At 37.5% G+C, this 14,327-nt stretch overlaps 1 protein-coding gene across 11 annotated transcripts in view; it reads right to left on the reverse strand.

Annotated features, from left to right (window-relative positions):
• Positions 1 to 511: 511 nt before the first annotated feature.
• LOC106996304 (cytochrome P450 2C3) overlaps positions 512 to 14,327 on the reverse strand; it is a 48,478-nt gene continuing 34,662 nt past the window's right edge. For 6 of the 11 annotated variants that reach the window (XM_077946841.1, XM_077946842.1, XM_077946838.1 and 3 more), the window contains 7 exons: positions 13,451 to 13,600; positions 11,555 to 11,715; positions 10,122 to 10,295; positions 9,044 to 9,185; positions 7,809 to 7,996; positions 3,363 to 3,504; positions 512 to 1,189 (listed from right to left, as the gene is read on the reverse strand). In XM_077946841.1, the coding sequence (XP_077802967.1) occupies positions 1,008 to 1,189; positions 3,363 to 3,504; positions 7,809 to 7,996; positions 9,044 to 9,185; positions 10,122 to 10,295; positions 11,555 to 11,715; positions 13,451 to 13,600 (1,139 nt within the window). In that variant the 3' untranslated portion in view covers positions 512 to 1,007. The remainder of the gene's footprint in view (positions 1,190 to 3,362; positions 3,505 to 7,808; positions 7,997 to 9,043; positions 9,186 to 10,121; positions 10,296 to 11,554; positions 11,716 to 13,450; positions 13,601 to 14,327) is intronic. The other 5 variants (XM_077946845.1, XM_077946837.1, XM_077946847.1 and 2 more) reach the window with 3 other exon arrangements.

The following is a 14,327-nucleotide window of genomic DNA, read 5'->3' on the forward strand; positions in this document are numbered from 1 at the left end:
CACCTTAAAGAAATAATATAAGATGTATGCAGATAGCAGCACTTGTAGTAAACAACAGTTCAAAAATAATCTAAACATCATTGAAGATGGAAATAATTCTGAAAATATGGAATAGCCATTAAATAGGACAGTATGAGCTACATTTCTTTATGTTGCTTTTTAAAATATCTATATGTTACTATACAACTGTCTCCTCCAAATCACAGCTATATTCTACATATACACATAAACACACATATACACATATTTCTGTTTGTGTATATTCAAATACATGTTCCCCTTTTCTTTGCCTTAATATGTCTGTACATCTGTGTGTGTCCCTGTATGTGTGTATCTAACCACTGGGGGAGAAAAGAATGGATAACCTTGGACAGACTGGCTAATTCAAGTTTATATCATGTCATTCCCTTTGGCTAAAGTGACCTTCTTTTCTTTTCTCCCTGCATTTATACACATGCATATACATGCTAAAATAAACACATATACAACATATATATCCAACACATGCATATATGTACATGTAATTATATTTTAATAGCCACTGGGGGAAAAAAGAAAGTATACAAGCTAATCTGTCAAGAGATCATTTGCCTAGACAGGTAGATAGGAGTGAGAGATTAATAAAGCTCATGTTTTAATACTTTCAACATTTTTTTAAAATCTCACGCAATAATTTCTGATTTCTCATTTGTGGTAGCAAAGCAAAATATGGCATTTATAGGGTGCTTTCCATTTCATATGACTACAGATAAAATGTAGCATATGATCTTAAGATTGTGTTACAAACATAATTTTATTGGAAATGAAACAATAAATTTTCTTTCATACAGGGAAAATTGGAATGGATTTTGAAGGAAGGATACAATCAAAAGAGATAGGGCTCAGAGATGGCCTTCTTCCTATTAAGATAGGAGGAGATAATGGTTGACACACAGGCAAGGAAACATCTGCATTTTTCACATGGGACTGAACAGCCTTGCTCTGCAATCTAGCAGCCAGACACTTCATCAGACTGGGATGAAACAAAGCTCATAGAAGGGTGGTATAGTGCCAAAGCCTTTGTGAACTGGGGTGGTGTCAATATCCTTTGGATCAACCAGAGGTTTCAAGGTAAAATTCTGCAAAATGGTGGTCAGGATTAAAAACAGCTCCATGCGGGCCAGGCCTTCTCCAGCACAAATTCTTTTTCCTAAAAATTACACACAAGATCATTACTCATTTAATTCTTTAGCTGAGTTAGCACACAGGGAGGCTGAAATTAATGTGGAATGAAGAAATCTATTAATGAATGACTAATGAACCTACAACTTTTTCTATTTACACCCAAACCTGGTTTCTTTTCTATTCTTTAGCACATATTTCTGTGAATGTACTATATGAAAACAATCTTTTCTGTCCATGCACATTGGAACTGCTGTGTTGCAGCTTGCCAGTGACATCTTTACACACACACACACACACACACAATCTATCCCAACTGGCATGATACACAACACTGTATCTACTTCTCCATATACTTCTGACCCTGGACTTGACAAATAGATTTATTTGTCCTTATCTGGATTCTAAAGGATAATCAATCTTGCCACATATCTGCTCTAAAAAAAATAGTCAAGAGCTTATTATTGCCAGGTATAAAAAGAAATGTCACCAAGTGGCCACAGGCAATTCTTAGGGCATCATTTCTTTCCACATCTTCCACCCAGTTCCCCTCACCCCAGCCATTACTAATGATTCACCACTCCCCAAAGAGATTGGCAATTTCAAGATTCCTCTCAGATTCCAGGTATTCTTCTACCTGGAATGGTCTCCTACTCTGCTTTGCCTGCCAATAGTCCCCATATTCTTTCAGATTCAGCTCAGATGTTATTTATTCTATGCAATCTTCTTTGATACATCAGGATATACAATTCACGCTCTCAAGTTTTCCACAATATTCATTAATGCTTCTAATACACTACATTTCACATGAACTGTAAATTATTCATCTGTTTTACAAACTGGAGTACAAACTCTTAAGGTAAACCCTTAGATCTGATAATGCACACAGTAATACCCACTGTCAGGACAAAAGCTGGCCTGCAAGCCATGTGAAATGAATAGAAATGTTGAGCAGGCTCATGGTGCAACAGTGGACTCCAAAATATGAAAGGAGATAAGAAGTCACATAGCAACGGCTTTTTTGAGATTATCTCTGAGCAATGCACATAATCTTGAGAACACAACATCAAGGCTTGCTCTACACTTATTTTCTTATATAATTAAACAGGAACAAATCTCTTATTTTTGTCTCTGTTTCAGTTATTTCTGTTGGAAACGTCTTCTACCCTCCTATCCACCTCCTACTTCTTTGAAGTGTGCTGAATATTCTCCATTTCTTCCTCTTTCCAGATCCATTTTGTGTTTATCTCATGTGCCTTTCTATTCCCAGGAAACTGACCTCTCAGAACTGCATTAAACCAGGAGGTAGTCCTTTCTGGGTTCTGGATACATTCAGAGGCTCAGATGTTGAAAAGTTCAGAGTATTTGTTCCCTCCATCCTACTCTGTCAGACTAGTTTAACAGTGCCAACATCCCTCTACCTAAAGACGCTTCTCTTGATGAGGAATCTGCTCATTATTCAGGTGCCAGCAACACTCTCCTTCTTTTGAATCTTTTGATCCAGGATTGTAACATCTTCTTGCTGATGTTAGTCCTGAGTTCTTCCCCACATTTTGTTACTCCCCTTGTTTGGCCCACACCTCTCAAAACCATCTCTTTATTAAACTCTCTTTTATTAACTTTATTGACACTGCTGAATGTTTCTTTCCAGGACTATCAAAAATTGAGGGAAGATACTCAAATGTGATTTATTGCAAGAAAATTTCACTTACTTTCCAACTATTCTGCCCCTGTCCCTCTCAAATAAATCATCTGAAGCGCGCTCTCTCTCTCTCTCTCTTGCTCACGTTCTCTCTCTCTCCCTCCCTTTCTCTGGACTCCCAAAGAAACCTCAAGCATAGCATTTGTGATCTTGGAATTTCATTGCCTCTTCATTTGTTTTCCTTTCTCTTAGAGAAAAGATCTAATACTTACTCACATTTGTATGCCTGACCTGAGCATTGCATTGCCATATGTAAGGTACTCAGTGAAGTTTATTGAGTGAACTGGCTTCTCAGGGTAAATGAGAAAAGTTTTACTAGAACTGGACTTCTAGGAGGAACTTTTAATGACCTACGTAGCGGACCAGGAAGCAGAATCTATGAACGCAGTCACCAGTCCCATGAGAAATAACCGTCTTTGGGAGTGGTGCCTCTGACCTTATGCAAATGGCAAATTGTTCAGCCCAGAGACCCCGATGTGCACATAAAAAGCTTGCTTGCCTGCTGAAAAAGCCATGAAATAATCACTCTTTTTAAAGTTGCCACTTTCGTCCAGGAAGTGGCCAGGGTCAAACTTCTCTGGATTGGGAAATTCCTTGTCATCGTACAGGACAGAAGTCAGATCTGTTAAGATTGTTGTGCCCTGAAAAAAAAAAGATAAACCAGATCAAAATACAGTGTTCATGGGATGCAAAAGCCATGGATAGGAAAGGCCAACATTTTGTATGCATGAATTCTGCAGGGCTGACTATGGGACTTGAGTATATGTGCATTTTAATATCTACAAGGAGTCCTGCAACCAATTCCCCATGAATACCAAGGGATGACTTTAAATTAAAACCTGTATAAACAGACAAAGAAGGTGATCATATAACGATAAAGGGGAATTTCTTCAAGTGGGTATAAAAATTATAAATGTACATGAACTCAACATCAAAGCACTTAAATATATGAAGCAAATATTAATAGACCTAAAGGAAGAAATAGACTTCAAAACAATAATAGTAGAGAACGTAATACCCTATTTTCAACAATAGACAGATCAAACAACAAACAGCGGTGTTAAACTGTTCTTTTGACCTGACTTAGCAGGTATGCGCAGTACAGTCCACCCAACAGCTACAGAATACACATTCTTCTATACAGCATATGAAACATTCTCCAGGATAGATCGTATGGTAAGTCACCAAACAAGTTTTAACAGAGTTTTAAACTTAAAATCAAATCAACTATTTTTTTCTGAAAATAGTACAATAAAACTAGCAATCAAGAACAGAAAATATACAAATACCTAAAAATTAATTAACATGCTTATAAAGATCCAATGAAGTAATGAACAAATTAAGAGGAAATATTTAACAATTTCTTGCGACTAATGATAATGGAAGTACAACATACCAAAAATCTATGAAATACGGTAGAATCAGTACTAACAATGGAGTTTAAAACAATTAACCTTTACATCAAAAAAGAGGATAATCTCAACTAACAATCCAACATTGAAACTTAAGAAACTATAAAAACCAAAAACAAACCAAATCCAAAATAAGTAGAAGGACAAAAATTGTAAATATTATAGAATAAATCAATAAAATACGAAATAGATATAGAAACTAAAATACAAAGAAGTCAATGAAAGAAAGTTTTGGTTTTCTTGAAATGATATACAAAACTGACAAACCCTTAGCTAGACTATGAAGAAAGAGAGAAGACCAAAATAAGTAAAACGAGAGATGAAAAAGAGGCCATTACAACTGGACCACAGAAATGCAAAGGATCATTAGAGACTATTATGAACAAATATATGCTTACAAATTGGAAAATCTAGAAGGAATGGATAAATTTCTGGACTCATATAATATACCAAGATTGAATCATGAAGAAATAAAAAATCTGAAAATGATAATAATTAAATAACAAATTAAATCAGTAATAAAAATCTCCCATCAACGAAAAGCCAAAGACTATTATTTTTGGCTTCACTGCTGAATTCTACCGAACATTTAAAAATATACCAAGAAAAATTCTTTAGAAATTCTTCTGAAAAATTGTAAAGGGGGAAATCCTTCCATATTCATTTTATGAGGTCATGATTCCCCTAATATCAAAGACAAAACAAGAAAAGAAAACTGCAGGCCATTGTCTCTGAAGAACATAGATGCAAAAAATCTTAACAAAATACAAGTAGGCCCAGTGTGGTGGCTCATGCCTGTAATCCTATCACTTTGAGAGGCCGAGGTGGATCACCTGAGGTTGGAAGTCCAAGATCAGCCTGACCAACAATTAGCCAGGCATGGTGGTGCATGCCTGTAATCCCATCTACTCGGGAGGCTGAGCCAGGAGAGTAGCTTGAACCCAAAAGGCAGAGGTTGCAGTGAGCTGAGATCATGTCATTGTACTCCAGCCTAGGTGATATAGCGAGAGTCCATCTCAAAAAAAAAAGTGACTTGGGTGCCGTTAAAGGCATTCAGTTTCAAATGCAAATGGAAAAAGTTTCAAAAATTTGCAGCCTGACAATGCAATAGAAAAGAAAATCCCATTTCTGGGGAGAAATTCAAGCTGGCTGCAGAAATTTGCATAAGTAACAAGGAGAAGAATGTTAATCACCAAGAAAATGGGGAAAATGTCTCCAGGGCATGTCAGAGATCTTTGTGGTAGCCCTCCCATCACAGGCCTGAAGGGCTAGAAGGAAAAAGTGATTTCATGGGCTGGGCCCAGGGTCTCAATGCTATGTGCAGCCTAGGGTCTTGATGTCCTGCATCCCACATGTGGCTGAAAGGGGTCAACATAGAACTTTGGCTATGGCTTCAGAGGGTGCAAGCCTCAAGCTTTGGAGACTTCCAAAGGGTGTTTAGCCAGAACTTCTACTAGGGCAGTGCAGAAGGCAGATGTGGGGTGGGAGTCCCTATACAGAGCCCCTACTGGGGCACCAGCTAGTGGAGCTGTGAGAAAACGGTCACCATCTTTCAGACTCCAGAATGGTAGATACACTGACAGCATGCACCATGTGCCTGGAAAAACTGGAGAAACTCAACACCAGCCCATGAAGGCAGCTGGGAGGGAGACTGCACCCTGAGAAACTACAGGGGCAGAGCTGCCCAAGACTATGGGAACCTATGTTTTGAATCAGCATGACTGGGATGTGACACATGGAGTCAAAGGAGATCATTTTGGAGCCTTAAGATTTGACTGCCCTACTGGATTTCAGACTAGTGTGAGGCCTGAAGCCCTTTTGTTTTGGCCATTTCTCCCATTTGGAATGGCTGTATTTGCCCAGGGCCTGTACCCCCATTGTATCTAGGCTGTAACTAACTTGCTTTTGATTTTACAAGTTCATAGGTAAAGGGACTTGCCTTATCTCTTATGAGATTTTGGATTGTGGACTCCTGAGTTAATACTGAAATGAGTTAAGACTTTGTGGCACAGTTGGGAAGGCATGATTGCTTTTGAAATGTGAAGACATGAGATTTGGGAGGGGCGAGGGGCAGAATGATATGGTTTGGCTCTGTATCCCCATCAAAATCTCACCTTGTAGCTCCCACAATTCCCACGTTTCATGGGAGGGACCCAGTGGACAATGATTGAATCCTGGGGGTAGGTCTTTCCCATGTTGTTCTTGTGATAGTGAGTGGGTCTCATATCTCATGGTTTTAAAAACGAGATTCTCTGCACAAGCTTCCTCTTTGCCTACTGCCATCCATGTAAGATGTAACTTGCTCCTCCTTGCCTTCCACCATGTTTGTGAGGCCTCTCCAGCAATGTGGAATTGTAAGTCCAATAAACCTCTTTCTTTTATAAATTGCCCAGTCTCAGGTATGTCTTTATCAGCAGCATGAAAACAGACTAATACAAATGGATTTCAAAATGCTAATAGAGAGGTTCTTGAACACTCTCATCACAAATAAATAATAAATGTTCAAGGTGATCGAGATACTAATTACCCTGATTTAATCATTACACAACTCATACATGTTTCTAAACATCATGTTGTTCTCCAAAAATATGAACAATTATTAGGTGTCAATCATAAATAAAAGAGAATTGATCATGCTCACAGGCTGATAAAAAGGAGCCAGGAAGAAGGAAGAAGATGACGAGGAAGGAAGAAGAAATAATTATTTAAGAAAGATAATTGAAAAAGTAAGAGAGAAGGGATCCATGCCACAGTTAAAACAGCTTATAGTGGAACAAAAGAAAGCCCATCAGTCACAGTAACTGACATGAAAGAGAATCAAAGGTTGTAAATGTAGCCAAGTATGTAAATCTAATGGAAAGCATTAGAGGAGTCCACTTCCAGTGACTAATTTTTCTGTGAGATGGAAGAGCAGGTCACCTATTAAAAGTAAGATAATGAAAGGTTGAGAAGAGTTCAAGGTTGAAAGTCATTGTGGAGTATGGTGAAGCAAGTTGAGTTAGATTATAAAACAGGATTGTTGGGTAAGATTGACAATACTTTTGGCATTGATGAAAATTAAACCACCACATTTGGCATTGATGATAACAATATCAACTTGCTGGGCTGCATGGTCTTTTCCAGCACAGCTCAGTAGCCAATAATCAGGCAGGGAGGAAGGAGACTTTTATGTTGGACTTTTCACAAGTAAGTCATAGGGACAGTAGAGAAGGGGTGGGATACAGGATACACGTTAATTGGTAAGAGTAATAAAACATAAAATTGAAAGGAAGGGACAGGATAGCACACTGGACTAATGGACAGGCAGAGTGTGGAGCTATCAAAGCATGGAAAATCCTGTGGGAGTCTAGGCACTATCACATTTAGAAACTTGTATCAAAAACTAGAAGGAAAGAAGTATGTGGTTACAGGGTAGGATGCCTGAGTTATGACTATGCCATACCTGTAGAAGATTAGGCAATCTACAGTTCTACTGCTATGATATTTGATTGCCTAAGACACCTAAGGAAGGGTATAGACATAATATCTCTCACCTTTGGAATAAGGTATTCTCTAAACCGAATGTCTTGAGTCACTGCATGGGGCACATTGGTGGGGATGAGGTCAATATATCTCTGGATCTCATGCACCACGGCATCCGTGTAGGGCATCCGGCTTCTGTCCTGCATGCAGACACTTCGGTTTTTGCCGACCACATGATCAATTTCTTCCCGCACTTTAGCTGGCAAGGCAGGAGTCAGAATTTATGAGAAGTGAAAAAAACTTGAAGTACCATTTGTAGGTTCCCTTCATCATTGTCCCATTGTAGTTGGAGATGGGACAATGATGGAAAATTATGTGTCACTACCTCCGTAAGAGAAAAAAAAAGGACACACAGTTTACATTTCTTGGGCAAATTGAAAGATCATTAGACACAAGTATGCAGGTATGAAATACAATTGCACCATGACATTCAATCCTCAACTTTGATTCCCTACTCTGTGTACTTTTTCTTGACAGACTCAGAGATCTGGGATCCTGAAGAATCACTGAAGACCTTGTAGTTTAACCATTTTGTGTATTTCAATTTTATCTTAAATATTTAAGTTTCAGTAATCTAAGAAGTACACAGTGCAGTTCAGGAAATGAGATATTAACTTGATTCAGCACAAAAACTTAACAAGTTAAAATTTATTCAGAAGGTATTCATAATATAGGACAGACACACTGCACTCTTCATTATATTACTTTATAATTCTTCAAAAAACTTCTATGTGGTAGGTATAATTTCATGTACCTTACAAAGAAACAAGTCCAGAGAAGTAAATAGTTTCCTAAGGATGCTCAGGGAATATGTGGTCTTTCCCATATTATCCCCCTTGAACAGATAAGGGACCACAGATATGAAAAGTAATCATGTGTCTGCAGGTCAAGCAAGCCACCTATTAGTAGAATCAGAATTCAAAGGCACCGCTATTGAAGTCTACAGCTCATTGTTCAAAATAACAATGCCACACTGCTGCATCTGTTCCAAACTAAATCAAGAATCCTATACCATCGCAGGGAGAATAATGGCCTCTGCTCTTCAAATCTCTATCATTATTTAAACATTTTATTCTCCTTTTATACTAGGAACTAATTTGAATTGAATCCACCCAGTGGTAGGTAGATGTACTAATGATGAGAAATTTTGTTGTACCTTGTGTTGGCAGGTAAATGGTGGGGTGGTTATCAGTATTTTCTGTCCACTTCTACCTGAAATTTGATCCTGCCCATCATCTGTTCATACCTGAGATCTCAGGGTGCTTCAGCAGGAGCAACAGTCCATATCTCATTGTGGTGCTTGTTGTCTCTGTTCCTGCACTAAACATATCCCATATAGTAGCAACCAAGTTGTCCATGGTAAATTCAGACTCTTTATTGTGTTTTTCCTAGCAATGACATGTTACAATTACTTAACAAAAAGCTTTTCAAGTAACACTATACTATTCAGTACAACATCAGTACCTGGCTAATTAAGCCAGACTTTAGAGTGTGCTATGGGTGAAGATAATATTAGGTAAACTGTTAGAATTGCTTCAAATTCAAAATAGCATCGGACTCACAAACATTCAAGTACTTTCTGAATCTTCAATTTCTAACCCACTAGAGCCAGTCAGTTCCTTTGTAATTTTTTAAACATACTTTTAATTAAGTTATCACTGCTAATCACTGTCAACTCTAGCATCTATTGTCTATTTCATCATATCTAATTTTTCATTCAAGTTTCTTGAACTAATTACACCCAAACTACAGCAGTATTTACAACTCCATCAGTCATTACACCCAAGACTGCTCTTCAATTACAATCATTAGAGCCTCTTTGAAAATTTCACAAACTTGATTACTGTACTCATCATCTCCTGGATCTATTTTCTCCTCCCTGTTTAACTAAGTCAGAGTTTCTCAAACCTACCTCATCTGTAAATGAATATATCTTAGAGATTGCCCAAAAGTAAGCCTGTCTGGGTTTCTATCCATTCCTGTGTTCCCTCATTTGTTACATCTTCTCTTCACGGAACCATGATATGTTATCATCAGTCTTGAATGAATGTGTGCATGTGTGTGTTTGCATGTTTTGATCAGCCCCCAGATAAGGAATCAGCTTTAACATGGTAAACATAAAACCTAAGTCTCTTAGGGTGAGAACTTAGAAATATCCAGAGACATGCAATATGGCTTACACAGGTAATATGTTGCATAAACAATTAATACACTTTAGGATACAGCATTTGTTTTCATATCTCAGTTTCACCAGGAAAATCAAAGCATATCAATGAGTCACAACACCCACAAAGATAAAGTAGCAAATCAGGATTACATTGTACCTTTTCCATTCGAATCAGAAAATAGTCAATAAAGTCTCGAGGGTTATTGATGTCCAGAGACTCCTGATGTTCTTTTACTTTCTCCAAAATAAAACTTCTTTGGAGAGCATAATTTTTAAATAACACATTATGACTTCCTGGGAGAACTCGTAAAAAGGGGAAAGCATTGTAGAGCTGAAAGGAGGAAGAATCCATCATTAATTCATTCACCAAACACTGGTCCTTATCATTTATCAGACACTGGTTATATGCTAAGTAGATAAAGATGAATAGACATGCTTCCTGCACAGGAATGCATTCTGAATTTGAAGGAGAGAGCACTGAAAAAGTAGGCAGAGACAGTATGCACAGGTTACAAAGCAACTTCAAGGCCAATCACATTGATTTCCTAACCATAACTCTCTGAAGGAAGTCAGGAAATTACCCCTGTTGTCACCTCTCTTTAGATAAGGAAATTGAAGTTCATAAGGTTAATCAACAATTTGAAGACACCAAACTAGTGATCTCGGAGCTAATACCCTGTGTTTGCACCAGTATACACAATATATGTTTTACCAGGGGATAGTCTAAAAATTTTGAAGACTCATACTCATTTGTGGTAATGAAGAAACAGTACATCTGAAAGATTAAGAAAGTGCCCAAATCACTTAGCGTATACATATGTATAAAAAACACAAACACACACATATACATATATATATAATTAAAATATTCCACCCCAAAGAATGTGCATATTTTCCTGACTCATGTTTTTGCTAGTCCTAGAGCTTACAGAACATGCTTTAATTTAGACAACACCCTAATGACCTAATACCCTTGGAAGGCATCAACATAATATATTCAGGCTTGTAGCTCAAATCAAACTAGATACAGAATCAGGAATCAGGAATTCTAGATTCCAGATTTTGATGTTCATTGTCTTAGCTAGGCTATTTTGAAAAATATGCCTAATAGCTCTGGATCAGTTTCCCATTCCAGTAAATAAGAGACATTAGATTATTTTTTCTCTAGGGTGCTTTGAAGGTAGGTCACATCAGGAACTTATGATCAGTATAGAATTTTAGTTGTTAGTGATTGTAAAACATAGGTTACTGACATTTTCTGACAGTGTACTTTAATAAGAAATACATCTTAAATCACTACCCTCTATATCTGAGGATCTTAAAAAAACAACAAAAAAGTTTCATCCAAACAAATCTTGCTATAAATGTAGCACTCTGAGATTATGTATTTTTTTCTATTCTACCTTACTTCATGTTTTCAATTTTATTGCATCACATTAGATTGATTTGATAACTCACTAATGTGTTGCAAATGATAGTTTGATAAGCATTGCTTTGGACATTTTTAAATAGGGCAGAGAGATGGGGTAGGCATGAGCTATAGATGAGCTTGAAAACTATTACACATTCTAAAAAGAACCTTGGCCTTACCTGTATCCAGGGGGTGCTCACAGTTTCAAAGTTTTCATTAAAATACTTCATCAAGGTTAGAAATTTCTGATCCCTGTAATCAAAACGATTCTGGAAAATGATGGAGCTGATGACATTACAGGGAACACAACCCAGAAGAAAAGTGGGATCACAGGGAGATGCTACAAACAATGCCAGTCAGAAGTTAATACACAATTTTCATATAAATCTAAAATTGACTGCTTAAAATAATTGGAAATGATTGATTTCTAAGATGTTTCCGTAATAGAAACTACCTGGACATGCCACCACTACTATAAACTTCAAATGCCTAAAAAAAAAAAAAAAAAAAAAGTACGTAACAGTTCCCTCTGTTAGCACAAATAGACAGTTTAAGCCACCCAAGCCCTGACCTGCACACAGGAAACTTCAACCCAGCCCTAAACCCTAATTGCCATGAAAACCTCATGCCACTATCCTCCTGCTGCTCTTTCAGTGTCATTTTGGACCTGGTTGGGTGTCAGCCTGATCTTCATTGAAAGCAACATTATGTGAGTAATAAACCTTTCATATCCTATTGGTGTTTGTGTGGCATCCCTATTGTAATCATCTAAACCAGATTTTGGATGATAGGTAGGTCCCTCCTGCCTCTGTGTGGTGACAACACCACAACTCTAGAAAGACAATGCAAGCTCAGATCAAAAATTAGAAGTTATGATGTAAATTAGCTCTCCTCAACCTGTGGAAATAACTTAAAACTGTTAGTGTTATTAGTGATGAAATGGGCTTCCCCAAGAGTGTGAGGTCCCTACAACAAAGTGGAATCAAGTAGATTTTGGATGACTAAAGGTCAGGGAGTTGAGAGAAGGTAATAGTCACCACAGGAAAAGTTGAACAAGTTAATAACAAGTTCTGCTTCAATACAAATTAAGGATACAAATAATTTCACAGATAATATGTGCCAAAATTCAATATTCATTGCTTGACTAATTCTATTTCCAAATTTGATTCAAAGAAAGTAGTCAGAGATTTACAATAATTCATATGGGTTGCACTTTCGTATATTAAGAGCAGGAAAAACTAGAATCAACCTATCTGGCCAAAACAGAGGGTTAAATAAACCCTGGTGTGTCCAAAATAAAGGACTACTGTACTATCCAGCTAATACTGTTCTTGAAAAACATTTAAAAGTTAAACACACAAAAATATTCATTCAATACATGACATGATAAAACCACATATATCTTATGATCTTACCCCTTGCTTGCCTGCCTGGACCTTTCTCTTCCACTTCCTCTCCCAGCCCTGCAAGTGCACACACACATCTACGCACCGCAGAGATCTATGCTGTTGCAGTACCATCTCTTCATATCCACACTCTATTACGAGGGGCGGATGGCAGCCCCACACTTTGGTGGTAGTTGGCAACCCCTGTATTGTTCTTAAACACTTTACTAGAAAAGTGACCTAATTTTTTAAGCATATGTGGCCAAGACTGATAGCTAATTGCCAAAGTCCGTGTTCTTTTCTTCCTGTGCACAGAGTAAACCACATTTTCCAGCTTCTCTGGCAGTTAAGTGTGGCCCTGTTACTAAGTGGCACACATGAGAGACGTTACGTGTGCCACTTCTATGCCTGGCCTAAAGTATTTGCTTTTTAACTTGCTCTTTTCTCCTTCCTGTATCACACAGAGATACGAATCATTGATGATATTGAAAGACATTTGCTGAAGATATCAAAGCCCAATTAACCTGGTACCTAAAAAGACTGTTATTCCAAACACTTCACCTCCTAATTCTGTTATGTGAGCAAAAAGTAAACTATGATACTTCAGCCATCATAATATTTTGTAGTCTATTTACAATACCATTTGTTCTACCCAAACTATTAGTGTTAATTATATGAAGAAATAAACACCATTGGTTTTTTTTAATGCTTCCACCAGACACAAGGCTTCCTCTTGAATTCGGTCTTCAATTGTTTTCTTCCCCATTCCCATATTCCTCAAAACCATGAGAGAGAAACGCCGAATTTGCTTCCATCTTTCTCCATTGCTAAAAATAACTCCTATCAACACAAAAGAAAAAACAGAGAGAGAAAATATTCTTCATTGTCATGAATACGAGCTGACAGTTCTCATCTCAGGAGATGATATTGACATTTCAGCAGGATGTAAATATAATGGTGTCAGCTTCAGTGATTCACATTGAGCCCTTCATCACACCTGCCTCCTCTTTGAACCCAAACTACTATTTAACTGTCAGGATTCTTAATTTTGCATATTGCTAAACTATTCTTAATCCACCAGCTGCACCAAACCTCAGAATAATTCTGTAAACTGAAGGCTTTGTCCCATTTTACGGGATGCTAAAAATCATAAAGGCAAAATGCTTGCTCATGATCCTGCAGCAATAAACATGGTGAGTCCTGGTCATAGCTTAAATTTTCAGGGCTGGCTTTTCAAATTGTAAGTTAATTTTAAGAGAAATAACAAGAGGAGGGAATTATCAGGAGAATGTGAGACAGCACTTTTTCATTGGAAGATATCTCCTGATAATCATTTCTCAGATAAGGGGTACAGTCATTAAACAGACAGCTAGTCTCATTTCAACATTTCCCCTCTATTTGTTAAATCTTACCCATGAAATATGGAAGGAAACATCAAAGAAGTTCAATATTAGGCTGCCAGAGTCAAGACCAGATCAAGGGGAAAAAATAGGCTCATAGGAAACATTTCCAGGGAGCCTCTTAGAAAACAGTGCAGAAGAACCCATATCTGCAAGACAATCCTAAG

Source organism: Macaca mulatta, chromosome 9, assembly GCF_049350105.2.
Source record: "Macaca mulatta isolate MMU2019108-1 chromosome 9, T2T-MMU8v2.0, whole genome shotgun sequence".
Classification (NCBI taxonomy): domain Eukaryota; kingdom Metazoa; phylum Chordata; class Mammalia; order Primates; family Cercopithecidae; genus Macaca; species Macaca mulatta.